General features: G+C 38.2%; 2 protein-coding genes and 1 non-coding gene across 3 annotated transcripts; 1 reads left to right on the top strand and 2 right to left on the bottom strand.

The window, feature by feature from the left end:
• The first annotated feature begins 3,045 nt into the window (after positions 1-3,045).
• Positions 3,046-5,357, top strand: LOC104601169 (fructose-1,6-bisphosphatase, chloroplastic-like). The gene is made up of 4 exons (XM_010264409.3): positions 3,046-3,746; positions 4,147-4,371; positions 4,467-4,973; positions 5,086-5,357. Exons 1-4 carry the CDS (start codon positions 3,303-3,305, stop codon positions 5,155-5,157), a joined length of 1,248 nt encoding a protein of 415 aa, XP_010262711.1. The 5' UTR covers positions 3,046-3,302; the 3' UTR covers positions 5,158-5,357.
• A 577-nt stretch (positions 5,358-5,934) lies between these two features.
• LOC104601170 (myosin-M heavy protein) lies at positions 5,935-9,133 on the bottom strand. The gene is made up of 7 exons (XM_010264410.3): positions 8,699-9,133; positions 8,339-8,597; positions 7,469-7,669; positions 6,702-7,374; positions 6,497-6,603; positions 6,344-6,403; positions 5,935-6,250 (listed from the first exon to the last, which is right to left on the bottom strand). Exons 1-7 carry the CDS (start codon positions 8,993-8,995, stop codon positions 6,201-6,203), a joined length of 1,647 nt encoding a protein of 548 aa, XP_010262712.1. The 5' UTR covers positions 8,996-9,133; the 3' UTR covers positions 5,935-6,200.
• Positions 9,134-12,442: 3,309 nt separating this feature from the next.
• On the bottom strand, positions 12,443-12,598 carry LOC148802216 (5.8S ribosomal RNA). Its single transcript, XR_016083333.1, has one exon. It is a non-coding gene; the product is annotated as a 5.8S ribosomal RNA (ribosomal RNA).
• Between the last annotated feature and the right edge of the window lie 4,648 nt (positions 12,599-17,246).

The following is a 17,246-nucleotide window of genomic DNA, read 5'->3' on the forward strand; positions in this document are numbered from 1 at the left end:
TCTCTTTTCAGATTTATGTAGAGTTAATGGAAAGTTTATTTTCCCTAGGTATCACTGTATTAGTGATACCCATCTCCCAAGTGGATAAGTAATTCCCACCTAGTGGGATAGTTGCCAATACTTAAATGTGACAAAATTGTTCCTTTTAATAATAGATTTTTATGGATAAAATGGTCATTTTTTTATTTACCTGGGAAATAAAAGAACATAGGTAAATGCACTTACTCGGATAAATAACTCAAACAGGGCCTTAAAGGGAAATTAAACAATTGTAAGCAAGCAATAGAGAATAGGTTGGCATGGACAACTACATTTTAAAATATATAAGATCTTATTCGATTTCAAATATCAATGAATTAAATTTAGGTCTATTTACCATCTGTTTGCAACCCTACCACAAATAATAAAGCCTTCCTCATGTTTCCATCAATAACCCATGCACAATTGCACACAATGGGATGCAATGAAATCCAAAATTTGGTATCAAATTCAATCACCCATGGTGTGTCCATATCAAATTAAGTTGCCCACATGTGGTGTGCCTAAATCATTTTGTTTCAAAAATTAAACATTTTTATGACATTTATCATGAAGTCACAACATCATAGCAGATGTAAAGTCAAAGGGCAAAAGAATAGTGGTGAAGTAAAATCCATAAGCAAAATAAAATAGAAATTATTAATTTTAATAATTACTATTGATAATCATAACTAATGATGCCCAAACAAAAGATATTACTGTCTAATATTCTGGTTATAAAGCAATTACTTAGTTACCTGGCAGAGGGAACATGTTTTCTCTGGTTTTACCATATTATTAAACTAAGTATGAAAATTTATATGCAACTGGATAGTGTTGTAACTTGGGTCGTGTTACCTTGAACCCAATCCAAGTCTAATGCAAAAGGGTCGGTTGTGTTGAAGTTTGGTTAGGATTATAGTTAAAAAGTATGAACCTGACTTAACTTCATGTTGGATTAGGGCGGAGGCCTTGACCATAGGCCTGTAAACAGAGCGAATTCGAATCGAATCACATCATATTTGATTATAAAATTGATTATTCGAATTCGAATTCGACGGATATTAAAAATTAAAAACTGAATTCGAATTCGACTAGATAATCGAATAATTGAATATTCGATTAATTCGAAATCAATGGATTACATCCTAATTCTTGAAATCCAAGAATGAGCCCTCTTGTTCCCTTTGAATGAATTATGGAGAATGTCTTAGCTTGTTTTCTTTGAATGAACAAAGGATATACATTGTTTCTTTAAACGAAGAAGATGAATGAACAAGGGAAAAAATAGAAAAGAAAAACAAAAAAACTAATAAAATCTGGAACAAACAACGAAGAAGACGGACAAAGAACAAGGAGAAAGCAAGAGAGGGAGGGAGGGAGAGAGGGAGAGAAAGAGGAGAAGAGGGAGAGACTACAACATTTTTTTTTGTTTATCATAAAACAAATGGATGATAGCTGCAATTGTGCTATTCATTTACTTTGAAACTATTTTTTGTTTCATTGATACATGATCTTTGCTTTCAATATGCGCTATTCATTTCTTTTCTTTTTTTTATTTATTTTTTTTTTTTTTGAAATCCCTTCTAGGAAAATCAGCAAAACCAAACGCCAGGGAGGAAGTCAATGCAGGGGAATGAAAAAGTGAGAGATATGAAGGAAATTGGGGGAGATGAGACGGAGTAGGTTGAAGTAATTAATGCACTTTTATCACCTGTCAATTAATGAAAATAAGTCTAAACCAAGTGGTCTTATCGTGGCAGAAGCAATTAGTTCTTTTTTTTTATTTTTCATATTAAAATAAGAGTATATAATAATATATAATATAAAAAGTTAAAGACACTTGACTAAGGTTCTAACTTTTAAGACAAGTATCTTTCTTTTATATTATATTATTATAATAATTGAATTTGGATAGTTATCAAAGCGAATCAACATGTATTCGAACTTAGTTCGATTATTTAATTGGTACAAAGCATATATGCAAATTCAACAGTTTGTATCATTCGAATTCGAGCCGATTACATCAGATATTGAATTCAATTTTGGATTTTCGAATACCGTTGACACCCCTACTTGGCCAACATGATCCAAACCGAACTTAATTTAACTTCATGTTTGTATTTATAATTATTATATAAATATGTATTTAAGGCTCAATTAGGAAAGAGTATAAATAGTTACATATAAATATGTATAGTGCAAATACATAGAAAGTATAATGCTCAGTTTGGAAAGTGTACAAATGCAAATATGTACAGTACAAATACATACAAAATATAAGGTTTTGCACTCTACATATTTGCATTTGTACTCCTTCCAAACTGAGCCTAAGGTTTTACACTTTACAACATATTTGTATTTGTACTCTTACCAAACTGACAAAGAATATAAATACATATATATACATAGAAATACATATAAAATAATACTAAATATAAGGTTTTGCACTCTACATATTTATATTTGTACTCCTTCCAAACTGAGCCTAAAACAAGGAGTACAAATAGAAATATATAAAATACAAAACTTTATATTTTATATTATTTTGTATGTATTTAGATTGTACGTATTTATATTTATAGTATTTCCAAACTGAGCCTGAGCATGTATTTGTATGGATGTTTATACAATTATACATCCTAAAACTGATTCAACCACGACCCTTCAAGCTAGAAAATGTATGCAAGAAAAGTAGAAAAATCGGGCCAATATAAACCAACCCGAAAACTTCGGATTGGGTTAGGATTAGGATTAGGGGAAGTCGACCTAACGCAGGATGCACAGCTCGACTTGCATATATAGTTGCACGTACCCCTAGCAAAGAAGTATGTAGGTTTTATCATGTTTCCGTTACCAGCAACAATGTGATATTGGGCTGAGAGGCTCAGACTCAGATCTGGCCGGTCTGGGACCGTGGGGCCTGGGCTATATTGCGCGTGCTACGCAGTACGCACCCTGTCCCTCTGCAGTCTGCACCTTACAAATGAATAGCACTATAAATTTATAAATCCCCCCAAGTGAACAAGGATCACAAATATGGGACGCACGGTGGGAGAATGGAGGATAAGTTGGGACCCATTTGCACAAATATCCTCCGCAGCCTCATAATCCATCCCTTCTCCCCCTAAAACACTTCCTAAATCCTTACCCAGTCTAAAATTTATTGGAAAAAGAAAGCACAGAAGAAGAGAGAGAAACACACACAGCAACAGCCACACATACGAGCCCCTGCAGTTGCAGAACACTGAAAAGATCTTCAAGAGTTAGAACGTTGGGAAGCCATGGTGGTTGCAGTTCCAGTAACATCGTCCCAGCTCCTCTTCTCAAGCTCTCCTTCTTCTTCTATCTCGCGTCTCTCTTCTTTCCATCTATGCGTCTCCGATGCTAAGTCACTCTTCTCATGTCCCACCAACAGCAAAAGACAGAGCAATTCCGGTAGTGACACCGCTGGCATCCGGTGCGCGGCTGTCGGAACTGAAACAGCTACAGAGACAAAGAAGAAAAGTAGGTTCGAGATTCAGACTCTAACGAGCTGGTTGTTGAAACAAGAACAGTCAGGGCATATAGACGCGGAGCTCACGATTGTTCTCTCAAGCATTTCTATGGCTTGCAAGCAAATCGCATCGCTTGTACAGAGAGCTAGCATTTCGAACCTCACAGGAGTCCAAGGCGCCGTTAACGTGCAAGGAGAAGACCAAAAGAAGCTCGACGTCGTCTCTAACGAGGTTGGTAACAAGCTTACTATGAATCTCATTATCAGAATTCAGAACTCGGAACCGATTTGACTCAGAACTTCGCTTGCAATTAACTAATTCCATTATTTATCTTTCTTTAATTCTGGTGTACAATGCGTCGTCTTCAATCATGATTTACGAACATTCATTTTTGGATTTTGGATAGAGCCACTGTAACGGGGATTACTTACGTGGCAAGCACACAGTGGTGTGTTGCTCATAAAATGGTCCCACTTAGGTTATCTCCCATTCTGAGGCACTCTCTCATCTTGCCGTTGTGAAATAGTGAACGATGATTATCCGTTGATTGATTACTGCTGCTGATCAACCCATACTATCAGAGTAGGACCCACCGGTTTATCTAGTAATTTTTGGTAAAAAAATAACGCAGGTGTTTTCTAATTGCTTGAGATCAAGCGGGCGAACGGGGATCATAGCATCAGAGGAAGAGGACGTGCCGGTTGCAGTGGAAGAGAGTTACTCCGGCAACTACATTGTTGTCTTCGACCCCCTCGACGGCTCTTCCAACATCGACGCCGCTGTTTCCACCGGCTCCATCTTTGGTATTTACAGCCCCAACGACGAGTGCCTCGCCGACATCGATGACGACTCCACGGTACATTGCTCTCTCTCTCTCTCTCGTTCTCCGGTCTCTCGCCGCTAGCTATTTGATAATTAATGATGAACATTTGCCACGTGGCACTGACGCAGCTGGACCAAGCGAAAGAGAGGTGCGTGGTCAGTGTATGCCAACCTGGCAGCAACCTATTGGCAGCTGGGTACTGCATGTACTCGAGCTCGGTGATCTTCGTGTTGTCCATGGGGAAGGGAGTGTTCGCGTTCACGTTGGACCCCATGTATGGGGAGTTCGTTTTAACCCAAGAGAATATTCAGATACCCAAATCCGGTAAGATATATGCCTTCAACGAAGGCAACTACCAGCTGTGGGATGATAAATTGAAGAAGTATATCGATGACCTCAAAGACCCGGGCCCTAGCGGCAAGCCCTACTCTGCTCGATACATCGGCAGCCTCGTCGGAGATTTCCACCGGACACTTCTCTACGGTGGAATTTACGGGTATCCCAGGGACAAGAAGAGCAAGAATGGGAAGCTGAGGCTCTTGTATGAGTGTGCACCCATGAGCTATTTAGTGGAACAAGCCGGCGGCAAAGGTTCAGACGGCCATCAGAGAATACTTGATATCCAACCGGTGGAGGTAAGCCCAACCATATCTGCTTTTGAGCTTTATGCTTCTGAACCAGATGTCTCTTTTGCTTACTGCACTAGGCACTTAGTTAATGGCAATGTAATCTTGATTGCTTTTGCAGATTCATCAGCGCGTTCCGCTCTATATTGGAAGTGTAGAAGAGGTTGAGAAACTAGAGAAGTACTTGGCTTGATAATTCTATAGCCAAGAGAGATTTGTTTTGTTATTGAATATGATGACCAGAGAACTTGTGAAGATATGGCCAAGATTTTAACAAAAACTTAAAAGCATCGATGAGTTTTCTTATATTTGTCTTCATTTTCATTTAATTTCTTTTTATATTGTGTTTGTACCAAATCTCGCCATATAATCTGTTTTCAGTTACCCCTTCTAGCCATCTCCTGACAATATCTCTTGTAGTTGTAGAGGATGTCTCATGAAAAATAGTTTTAAACGATAAATATCTCTGGTTTTGAATACAAAAAGAAATTGAACCACTGAAGCCAATCGAGAACTGAAATCATGGATTGTCATGACTCATGATACCAGGTGGCCATAAGAAAGGCTGACGGCTGCAACCAGTGTAGACAAACAAGATTTAATCATGCAGTCATGCCAACAACCACAACATTGATATTCAAGATAATCCCATATTCACTTTCAACCTAACTTTTTACCATTTCACCAAGCATGACTGTTATTTGCAGTATTAATTCTAATAAAATTTTCACCAGCACAAACAGCCCCAAAAGGGCCAAAAATTAGGTAAATTTTCCAAGCTATGGTGTTACAAGTTTCAGATGAAACTTCTTATGTGCCAACTATGGGTATTCCATTTATTACATATATCTCAAACCCAAAAACAATATGATCTTGATGTTCTTGTAGGATGTTGAGTGAAATTTATATTTATCAGTCCAATCACTCCCAAACCAAGCTCTAAGTTGCAAACTCCCTCCAAATTGTATACAGGTAGAGAAAGGGAGAAAAACAAATTATATTCAGCAAGTAACCATGTTAGAATGCTTACAGTGCGTTTGTGTACAGAGACCTTAAGAAAACGCTCCATACCACTCAAAGGTGGGATTCTTGACAGGAAAGTAAAAAAGAGTGAAAAAGAATGAAAGCGTGGTTGCTGCTAGAAAGAAGTAATAACGAATGGTCTAGCATATTGGTTAGAAAATAGATAGTAACACCCTTTGCAGTGAGTCATCTAAATTGTTAATCCAGTCAACTTCAACTTAATAGATTCTCCTGATTAGACAATGAGCTCCTTCTACTTTTAACTGCAGTTTCAAAAAATGAGAAATAGACATCAGCAATTTGAATCCTTGATAATCATATGAAGCAAGCGATTAAAAGGAATGTTGAACCATTACCTGGACTTAGAATTCTTATGCATTTTGTTATGGATTTTACTGATGTGAGAGAATCTTGACCTGTTTACAAATTACAAAAAAAAAGTGAGGTTTATTATATAAGATGAATGATCAACGAAAGAAGCCCACAAAGAAAATAGACAACTCTCGGACCTTGTATGTTAATGTCTTTCTCAGAAAGAACCTCTGTCACGGTTGACGAAAGTTCAGACAATACATGACCCGCCTCCAAAGCACCATCTTGTGACTCGCTTGGCGACCTGGGTATTGAAAGAAATTTCATAAAAATTAGAACCATAAGTAGGCATGGTGGAGGCAAGTAGGTCAAAAAGCAAAACCATGTATCAAGAAATGGTACCCTGAAGTGGTGTCAATAGAAGCATCCAAGGTTGACTGACAAGGAAAAGCATTTCCTTCACAATCAAGATCAATATCAACTAACAGCTCCGAGAGGGAGAAATCTGCACCGAAAATATCAAAATTAGGGATATCCATGTCAAAGATATCCGTTCCCCCATTGGTTCCAGAGGTAGAAATCTCAGCAGCCATTGGTTCCTGAGAGCTCATTGACACATCAGAACCATCAAAATCCAGTCTCCCTTTTACATGATCCCTCTTGCCCGGCCTCTTCAAATTTGTTTTGACGGGAGAAGAGGAAATGTAATGGTTCCTCTCCACTGAATAATAAGCTACATGTTTGAAAGGACTCCCATTAACTTTCTCAGGTGAAACTATTGTGGGTATGACCTCCTGGGCAGAACTATTGTCAGCAGAATTAAGAAGGGAAGAACTCTCCAATGGAGAAACAGTTTTATCAATATGAGACAATAGTGCTTGTGGAGGCGTCTTGGGACTAGGTGAATTTGTTGGGGCACTTGGAGAGGGGTGCTTGAACAAGCTTTTTGCAACAGAGGAACCCTGTACTGGAGACCCATTCTGAAGAACATTATTGGGTGAGGACTGATTCATGGTCCGACTAATGGGCCCTTGGGTTCTAGCTGTGTTATTTGCTAGCAGGGGAATGTTAGTACCTGCAAGGAATAAAAAGAAGAGCAACTATTATATAAAAAATTTGCATTGATAAATTATCACGAATGATTTGTTTCACAATAGCAAGACAATTACCTCCAATTGGTGACAGCCTGTTGGGTACTTGACTGCATGATCTCTTTGCAGTTGGAGGAACATCAGAAACAAGTCTCGAACCCTTTCTTTTGTTTCTAGGAGGAAAGTTTGTAACTGGTGTTGATAAACTTGTGGGCTCCGTCATCACATTGGTTAGCCTGGGAGCCGAGTTTGTGATGGGGGTGCTGTACATGGGATAGCCTGTACAGAGACCAGCAAAAGCCAAAAAACAGTTTAGCTTGAGAAACAAGAAGTTTTCTCTATCCTGTTCTAATACTTGCATTGCACTTACAACCTAGAATTAAAATTCATCGGGTTCTACTTGAGACATATTGCCTTAGAGGTTGGAGTTAGGCTGAGGGATTAATTCTTCAATGCACACCCATACAAAACAGATCCACCTCCGGTCAGTAAACTTCTAATGGGAGTTTTTAATGGATGGATACTCAAAATGCCTCAAGTCTAAACCAATCTATGTTATAATCAGAAGCATGGACTGTGAAGGTTGTAATTATTTATTCACATGGTTAAAACCCCTTACTAAAAATGCAAACTAAGAAAGAGAATTAAAAAAGAAGCATCTTTTACTGTGGCAAAATACAAAGCAATCGGCATCGTTTGACGAAACTTGAAAATATTTTTTTCAGATGGTGAAAACGAATGTAGATCTAGATCTATACCAGATTTCTATAACATCATTACCATAGAAGGCAATAAGCGCCATTTAACGAATTGGTGCACACAGAAGATTGCAATGAGAGGGGGACTAAGAAGCCTAAGATGGATGTAGATCTATACCTCATCAATGATATAAATTTCCATCAAATTCAAGCTAATCAGCGCATATATGGTGTGAAGAGCGAAATGTACCTGTTGGGGAAGGGGTAGTACTTTGGTCTGATTGAGGAATCAGGGCCATTGATTTTGTGGCCGGAGCAGAAGGAGGCGGAGAAATGCTTCCGCTGGAGTTGTATGCCTGCATCACGTCTTGCATACCTTGCAAGAGCTTCTCCACCCGGAACTTCTCCTGCTCCAACCGGCACCTCTCCTGTTCCACCATCATCTTCTGCTCTTTCAAACATATGTATTCATCCAATATCGCCCCTAGACTCAACAAACTCTTCGGCGCCTGCAAATCCACACAGGCTATTAAGATTAATAACCCAAGAGGGAAAGACATCACCCAGAAAAAAAGATGGGAAAAAAAGGGGGAAAAAGAAACCCACGTACCTCTCGAACCTGAGTTTTGGAAATCAGGGTCGAAGCTTCAGTTCTAAAGATGGAACGTGTTTGGGCATAGTTGTTGTCGCAGAGGTAGCGGTCGACGATGAAAGCAACTTGGACAGGAGTGACCTTCCCCGTTCCTAAATTCTCTGATTTCTTTGTTTTGGTTTGCCTCCCCATGACCTTGACGGAGAGAAAAGAAGAGAGGAGAATGGGAGAGGAAACCCGAGGTAGAAAGAGCAGTTGCAGAGTGGAAACAAGATGCGGGAAAAGCATGAGAAGGTAAGGGAGGGAGAGGGTCATTAAAGACTGAAGAAAACCGCGGGAGTATTTGAAAATTCAGAGGAGAAATGAAATAAGGAAGGTGGAGGCGGGTTATTGCTCGGTGGCGAGGAGGGAAAACGTATGAGAGAAATCGGCACATTTGGCTTTTTTGGCGGCTAGTTTCCCTTCCCACCCGCTCCCTCCGGTTTTTTGATCTCTGCGTATTTTGGCGGGTTTTTTTTCGGGGAAGACGAGCTTAAATGCATTCAAGTTTTCCGATTTACTGTTTTCACTTCCCCTACCGGTAACCGGTTAACAATTTTCCTTTTCAATAGTGAACTCCCAAGTCCCAACCCAAGGCCAAGGGCACATGCCCACGTCCCAATTTTGATAAAACGGATACATCCCTTATTCCCATTTGGGGTGCAACTTGGGCGGGCCCAACCCGATCCCGAATCGATAAATCCGAAATTTTAAATATATAGATACCTATTTGTATAATTTAAAACGGATTTATTGACCAATCCAAATGCATCAAATTACAATGCAAATTGGGCTAAGATTGGGAAAATTGGGTTTGATTCTAAAAGTTGGGTCTGGATTGACTATCAACCCAGCCCAACCTGCACCCCTAATCCCTATAACAAAAAAATGGAAACATGACCATCAACCCCATGGGGGCCAACCCCAAGTCCCCGTAAGAGAGAAAGTCAACCTCCATGACTAGTGTTTCATTAGAGGCTGAATCTCTAATTTTTGGCTTAATTTAAAGTTTTATGAGAAAAGGTTAACTTAAAATAAGAGCAATAATGCAAATAATATTTAATATATAATTGGATCAGGAAACGGCATGGACTTCAGCCTCTAAGATATCCCTATTAAGTATTAACCCTCACCCCCCTCATCCTACTAAGGCAATCGCCATACCTAACCTAGAAAGAGAATGGACTCCCATCACAGAAAACTCTGCATACACTCTGAAATAGAAGCATCCACCTGCACATTGAAAATATCTCTATTATATATACGTGTGTTAAAATTTAAGGAAATGTGTGAGTGGATGTCAATCCTTTTGGACTGCATGCAAAATTGCAAAGTTTTTGTAGGGAGAAGATCAAGTATAAAATTGAAATACCCATGTGATATGTAAAGTTGTGTGTATGGGGTGACGCCCATACCAATACTATGCAATCATAGGCATCCAGCCACACAGGGAGAACATAGACACATATACGGAAGATATATTCCTCGTGTGTGGTTCGATTCCATGTTCTAAGAATTTTTGCTCTCAAAAAATCCTGGTCGTATAGGGTGGAAGATGTACTAAAACTATTAGGGCCGGCCCAAAAGTCTTGGAAATCTTTTTGAATCGGGTTTCCTTGAAAAAATGATTGTAAATCAGATTTCGTGGGAAAACCCAATCCTGAAATGGGTTGCTCTGAAATATTTGTTTCAAACGCATTTCTCTTTAAATCCGGAGCACAAGAACATGGGGTTCCTGCAAGCTGCAAGTAGCCCATTGGGTCATAGGCTGTCAATGAAAGTTTCAGAAACTATTGCTATTGCTAGCAGCCCATCAACAAGTCACAATGAAGATTTACTTATACCACACACTTAGCCTTATTTTGGCAATAATGCAAAAAATACAAATATCTACAGTATTAAATTTTATATACAGTATTTATTTATTTTATGGCAAACGAGGTTCCTATGCAGATAAGCCTCAACTTAAATTAAGACTGCCCAGTACAATTAAAATAGCTTTTTTGGCGAGAATGTGAAATGCTTTTAGCTTTTAGTCTCCAGTTGAGAAGAAGTGCAAATATAAATAAATATGTTTAGTGCAAAATTTATTTCACTATTTGTACTGTGAAATACAAATAAATAAACATTGTATTTGTACTGTGCCTATTTACAATTGCACTTTTCCCAAATTCAGAAATCATTAGGGTTGTAACTTTTGAGCTTCTTAGTTCCTTTGGGTAGGGATCTATAACAGATTGGTCCTAGGTAGTATTTTTCACTGCTTATGGTCAGAGGTTCATTCAAATTTTGACAAAAGCCCAACCCAAATCTGCCCAAATTGCATCTCTAAAACTTTTAGGAGAAGGGACGCCCTTTGAGAAGAATCATCAGCTCTCCTACAAAGCTTAAAGTTGGTCCACTTATCAGGTTGGAATCAACTTACTAATTAGCGAGTGGTAATAAATTGGAATCCGTAGCTAAATGGTGTTTTTGGTCAGTTAGACTAATAGTTTGTTGGACTGAGTGGCCTATGGCCCTCGATATTATTCTCGACATGTAGAATTATTTGTAGGCTAATGGCGGGAATAATCACATGATGGATGAAATATTTGCTCTATATGGACCAATATGTACACACAATCAACACCTATTTTCAATTATTATTATTTATTTTCCTATAAAATAAAATTTGTTTTGACTAATCCCAACCGTTTAGAGGAATTTGTTGGTAGTTCCTATTTATTGGAACAAATCCAACATAAAAGGATCTATAAATAGAAGCCAGAGTATTGAGGAGTATACTTGAACTTGGACTACTAAGAACATTTTTCTCTCTCAGAATAATACTCTCTCTTAATATCTCTTATCTTGATTATTAACAATTTTAGTTGTGGTATAACATTGCCTCCACTTTGGGTTGTCAAAGAAATTTAGGCCCCATGTCCAAAGTTGGCAAGGATTTCTAGATTTTCACATTGTATAATCACCAACATTCAGTGGTATCAGAGTCAACTTCAAAACTCATTAATACGGTGGAAAGCAAAAATAAGTAATTTGGTTTGTAGAAAATAAATTTTGTGTTAGTCTCTCTCCAACCCAAGTGTGGTCCGTCTTACTTTTTTTTTTTTCTTTCTCTGGGTTTATGATTGAATTGCTCACTATTTTGGGGTCAAATCACATTGCTTGAAATAATTGTATTTTATGATTTGAATATGAATTTTTTTTGGTGGATATTGATTTAACTCACATTTCATATGTTCTTTTTGGGTGGATACTGAATGTTGAAATAATTAATTCATGTTACATATGTTCTTTTTTGGCTCTCCAAAATATTGTCATTACTCGTTAATAATCCTGATTTTTTTGTCAAAGCATTGTAATAGCACAAAAAATACTGTACTTGATTGAGATGTATATGTTGGATACCTTTAAATCTGTCTTTTTCTTCGGTTACAAAAAACCATTTGTTTAAAGCAATCTCAATTAAGAATTGGTTTTTTGATAAGTTGTTAAATAGGTATTTGTGAGGATAATTTTTTTAGGGGCTTTTTTTCCTTTTCTTTCAGTAAAATTACTCTCAAACATAAAGTGGCGTGTGATCATCCATCAATTGAAATTTGGACTGTTTTTGGGTAACCTCTAAGATGGGGCCAACAACCGCACCAAAACAGAACGGGAGGCCAACATCTGCACCAACTCTCCAACACCTAATGGGGCAAGGGAGGGAAGGGCAACGATGCGTGACGCCCAGGCAGGCGTGCCCTTGGCCCAAAGGCCTCGGGTGCAACTTGCGTTCAAAGACTCAATGGTTCATGGGATTCTGCAATTCACACAAAGTATCGCATTTCGCTACGTTCTTCATCGATGCGAGAGCCAAGATATCCATTGCCGAGAGTCGTTTTTTGAATATAGAGGCAAAACACCCAACAATGTTGGGATTATGCACCCTTCCATGGAGATTCCTTGGCGCCATCCGTGCCCGGAGTTGGTTGTTAGCTAGGAGGCCACGAGACAATGTGTCGAGAGCAACCCCTAACAAGCGAGAGATGGCCATGGAAGTCATACCCCAAGACCACCCCTCATGGGCCCTTGCGGGCATCACATGTTCACATGTCTTTTCGTGGGGCAGGCATCGACATATTCATTACCCCCCCCCCCTCAAAAAAAAAAGGGAGAATGACAGTTTAGCCCAAGTTCAAAATCTTTAGGCCCAAAGTATAGTTGGGGTAGGTGCTAGCTTGGAATTGATGTCAATTCACAGGCAGGCATTGGTGCATAGAGTGGGGGTATTTGACATTTTGAGTGTTTATAGATATAGAGTGGAATTTAGAAATCTACATTGAGCCTGTCCGTACTTTTCCGCAAAAAAAAAAAAAAGTCACATTGTTGCCCGTAGTAATAGCATTGAACCTATCAAGTTGAAATATATAATTTATTGCATTGGGAACCCGTAGTAATAGCATTAAACCTATCAAGGACAACACTAAATATGCAAAATCCCCCTACTTTATTGCCCTAGAAGTTGAAAAAAAAAACAAAAAGAAAATGTCACTAGTAATAATAGCAACAACAAACAAGAATAAGGTTGCAAATGAAATTCAAGATATCCCTCAAGAAAATAAAAAAAATTAAAGGGAAAATATGAGGGAATGAATAAATAGAGCAAGAATCCAAATAAAAAAAAAATAAGGAAAGGGTTCAATGTAAACATAATGGAAAGTTGGGCTATACTAAATATAGTTGTAAAGAGTTGAAATAAAAAGGAAAAAAATAAAGGAGAAAATGAAACCAATGATTTCATATGTTAAATCACTCATTCGTTGGAAATGAATTTAGGGGAAGTCCTAAGTATTGAAATTTACATAATATATAGAACACCCGCAACTTTATATGGAATGGTAGGAAGTAAGACCTATCACATGCAAAATATAGGGCTCAAAATGTTTATATGTTTGATCCTAATAAAAGGGTAAGGTGTACCTAGAAGATTCTAAGGATTATAAATGGTATAGAGGTGATTAAAAATACAAATTCTAGAAGACAAAAAAAAAGTGTAATGCATGAATTAAGATAAGCATTGTACGGATTAAATTGAGCCTCTAAGATGTGATCTTGCATTTTTTTATTTACAATATTGATATGAAGATTTATACTAATGTACTAAGAATAGTGATAGTTCTCACATGATTTTATAAACATATACTAAGAATAATGGGAGTGCTTATATAATAAAAACCAAAGCGTGGTTAACTTTTAGATTTGAAAGGAAATATATTATATGTAATGCCGATTTCCTTTACTATGTATTACAAGAAAGGGAAGAATCCTCTATTTGACAACAATTCTACTTGAATAAAATTATTTTGATTGGAAATATGTAAACTAATAAAAACTCCATATGAGAAGGGAATAAAATTATGCAACTTCCAAAGATGAAAAAGAAATTACAAAATTGAAAATAAATACATGTGCTCAAATGCAATAATATTGATATCATTGAGCATATGTAGAAGGTATTGTTAGTTAATATCAAAGTAACTTTGTAAATTGCAATGGAAGGTGATTGAAGGGATACTAAGAACTATTCAAGGAGCAAAAAATATTATAAATTTACCAACCGATGCAATGATTTGAATTGATAGAATATTGTGATGCAAGTTTTTTGCAGGAGATAACCTACTACTAATTATATTTTCCTATTGGGAGGAAGAACAATCTCTTGAAAATGAAATATGTATAACAAAACACACAATAAAAATGGAGTTTATTGCATGAAATAAAATTGCAATTGAAGTAATGTGAATCCACAAGTTTATTGAAAATCTCAAGGTGGAAGGTGCACCTACAAGACCGGTCATGAATAAAAATAAATTGTTAATTAGGCTGCAATCTAGATCATTAAAGATAACAAGATTGGGTTGATTGAAAAGCATGCGCTACTACAACATCATTATATTCTTGATGTACATAAAAAATATGAATTGAATATGTGCCAGCATGTGAAATATTTGCCAAATTGTTGAACAGGCCCAATTTAATTGATAGGTAATTTTAATGGTATGTAAGGTCAATAGGACTATTGGGCAGCTAGTACATCTCTGTCCAACATGGCCAAGTGGGAGATGTTGGACCGAGTGGCCTATGACCCTCGATATCATCCTCAACGTGTAGGATTATCTGTAGGCCAACGGGAATAACCACACGATCAATGGAGTATTTACTCTGTGGACCAACATGCACACACAATCAACACCTATTTTCAATTATTATTTATTATTTTTCTATAAAATAAAATATGCTTTGACTTGTCTCTTTTTAGACTTGTCTCAGTAGAGCAGTTGTTGGTTGAGAAAATGTATCAATAACCAGGGACAAGTGTTTCATTCCAGTGGAGGCTAATTCCAACTGTTAAGAGAGATTTGTGGGTAGTTCCTATCTATTGGAACAAACCCAACATAAAAGGGTCTATAAATAGAACCCAAAGTATTGAGGAGTATACTTGAACTTGAACTACTTACTGAGAACATTTTTCTCTCTCAGCATAATACTATCTCTTGATCTCTCTTATCTTGATTATTAGCAATTTTAGTTGTGGTAGAACATTGTCTCCACTTTGAGCTGTTGAAGAGGTTTGGGCCCCGTGTCCAAACTTGACAAGAATTCCTGTATCATCACCAACATTCATGATTATAGTTTACAGAGGTTAATGCCTTAGCTGCCCTCTTGAACGGGTTCAGGTGGATTCCAAGGTCAGTTAATGGTCTAGTTGCCCTCTTGAACACCTATTTCTATGAGGTTTAGATGTTCCTACAAGGACCAAGGAAATAATTGCTTTTTCTTTTCTTTTTTTTTTATGAATAAAAGACGGTGCCAAACAAAGTGGGATGGTCTACCTTTATATAGTTGTGAAACTTGGAATAAAGATTTTGGTGATTGATACCAGATAGATTGGAGAATCACTGGGAACAGCTTTCACGATTTACTGATGGCTTTGAGCAAAGTTTAGCGATAATGAATGAGAGAGCTGTCAAGTGCATGAGATAAACGGTTTATGAGACTGAAATTAACATTGATTGCATCGTTCCTCTGGAATAAGTATTGTTTTGAGCTGGTTGATCAAGCAAAACAGAATCTCTACTAACAGTTTTGCCATTTAATAATAATAATAATTTTACACTAATAAGTCCTTTATAAAAATCAAGTTCTTTCTAGTCTGAAGACTCTGAACGCAGATCATCAGGACTGATTCTAGGAACCTAGGTGTGAGAAATGGTGTGAAGAACAAAGACAATTCAGTTGGCTGAACAGGATGGAGTAGGACGGACCCTAATGGCTAATAGCTCGAATGAAGTACTGTACACTCTGGGTTTACAAAAGTTGGGCCAGTTTGATGGGCCTTTTGTTAACTGTTTGGCTAAATTGAGGTTACGGGCGTTCCTACTTTCTGCATTACAATTTCCCAACTTTTCATCATTTCTATTTATCTTTTCTTTTTCTAGCAAACCAAACACATCCTGACATCTAATTATAACAACGAAGTATATGAAGAACTGAGGTTAAGCTAAGGGCCCCTTTGGGAGGGCTGAGCTGAAGATTCACTTAATCTGGTTCAGCTGCATTCAAAGCACAAGCACTCCAGATAAACCATTTAAAGAAGCTGAAGGGGACAGCCTTCAAATGACCAAATGACAGGTAGTTTGGGCTCTTTCGATTTTCTATGGAACTACCGGTGCAACTTGGATGGGCCCAATTCGAGTTCAGTCTGACCCAGCCACAATTTTACATAGACTGGCTTGGGTTTCCGATCCTCGGGTTGTGCATAGAACTAAAAGTTTGGGGGTTTTTAATTTTTCAGGCTGGTATCGGACCTAGCCCTTAGGTAGGCTGAACCTAATTCGACCTTATTCTAAACCAAATCCTTTAATTATATGCATATATAGACACATATTTACATGCATATAAGAATTTTTTTTCTGTGATGAACCATAAATATATAGACATATATATACTGATGCAACATGATCCGGACACTCATAGCTGGCTGAAACTTGGCTCCTAATTGTGACAGACGGCACCTGAGATAAAGAGGAACGTGAAGGGTTCCCAGGGAGCTCTCCCGGCGGGAACACTCCGATGGCTAAGTTAGAACTCTAAGGAAAACTCAAGGGAAACACAGAGAGAGTTAAGAGTGCTGGAAGTGCTAGCTTCAATACCTTTGCTTCGCGAGGGTCGGGAAGGCTGGAAGTGCACGCCAGGTGTAACCGCCACTGCCTAGCCGTTACTGCCAGGGCTGAGATGGCGGGTGCAGGCTGCTGCTACAGGGTATGGACCCGTCAGGCGTGCCATGCTTTTCAGGGATGGCAGGCATGACGCCGCCTGGCGAGAAACGTGGGCGCTGCCACCAAATCCGGCAAGTATGAATGTCAGGCGGATCTTCCCTACAGGTTGCTGAGCTACTTTGCACCGAACCGCTTGGGGCTGAGTTACCTTGCACCGAGGTGCCGAGGTACCCCGAGGTGCTCACACTGGAGGCGAACCTTAAGCA

The sequence above is a fragment of the Nelumbo nucifera genome, chromosome 2 (genome assembly GCF_055504915.1).
Source record: "Nelumbo nucifera cultivar China Antique chromosome 2, China Antique-T2T, whole genome shotgun sequence".
In the NCBI taxonomy this organism is placed as follows: domain Eukaryota; kingdom Viridiplantae; phylum Streptophyta; class Magnoliopsida; order Proteales; family Nelumbonaceae; genus Nelumbo; species Nelumbo nucifera.

Bases quoted from the DNA above. Each gene is read 5' to 3' on its own strand.
- LOC104601169 (XM_010264409.3), top strand. From the start codon at position 3,303: ATGGTGGTTGCAGTTCCAGTAACATCGTCCCAGCTCCTCTTCTCAAGC. The intron at 3,747-4,146 runs GTTGGTAACAAG...AAAATAACGCAG, and splicing joins TCGACGTCGTCTCTAACGAG to GTGTTTTCTAATTGCTTGAG. The intron at 4,372-4,466 runs GTACATTGCTCT...GCACTGACGCAG, and splicing joins ACATCGATGACGACTCCACG to CTGGACCAAGCGAAAGAGAG.
- LOC104601170 (XM_010264410.3), bottom strand. From the start codon at position 8,995: ATGACCCTCTCCCTCCCTTACCTTCTCATGCTTTTCCCGCATCTTGTT. The intron at 7,670-8,338 runs GTACATTTCGCT...GTCTCTGTACAG, and splicing joins TACTACCCCTTCCCCAACAG to GCTATCCCATGTACAGCACC. The intron at 6,251-6,343 runs GTAATGGTTCAA...TTGAAACTGCAG, and splicing joins CATAAGAATTCTAAGTCCAG to TTAAAAGTAGAAGGAGCTCA.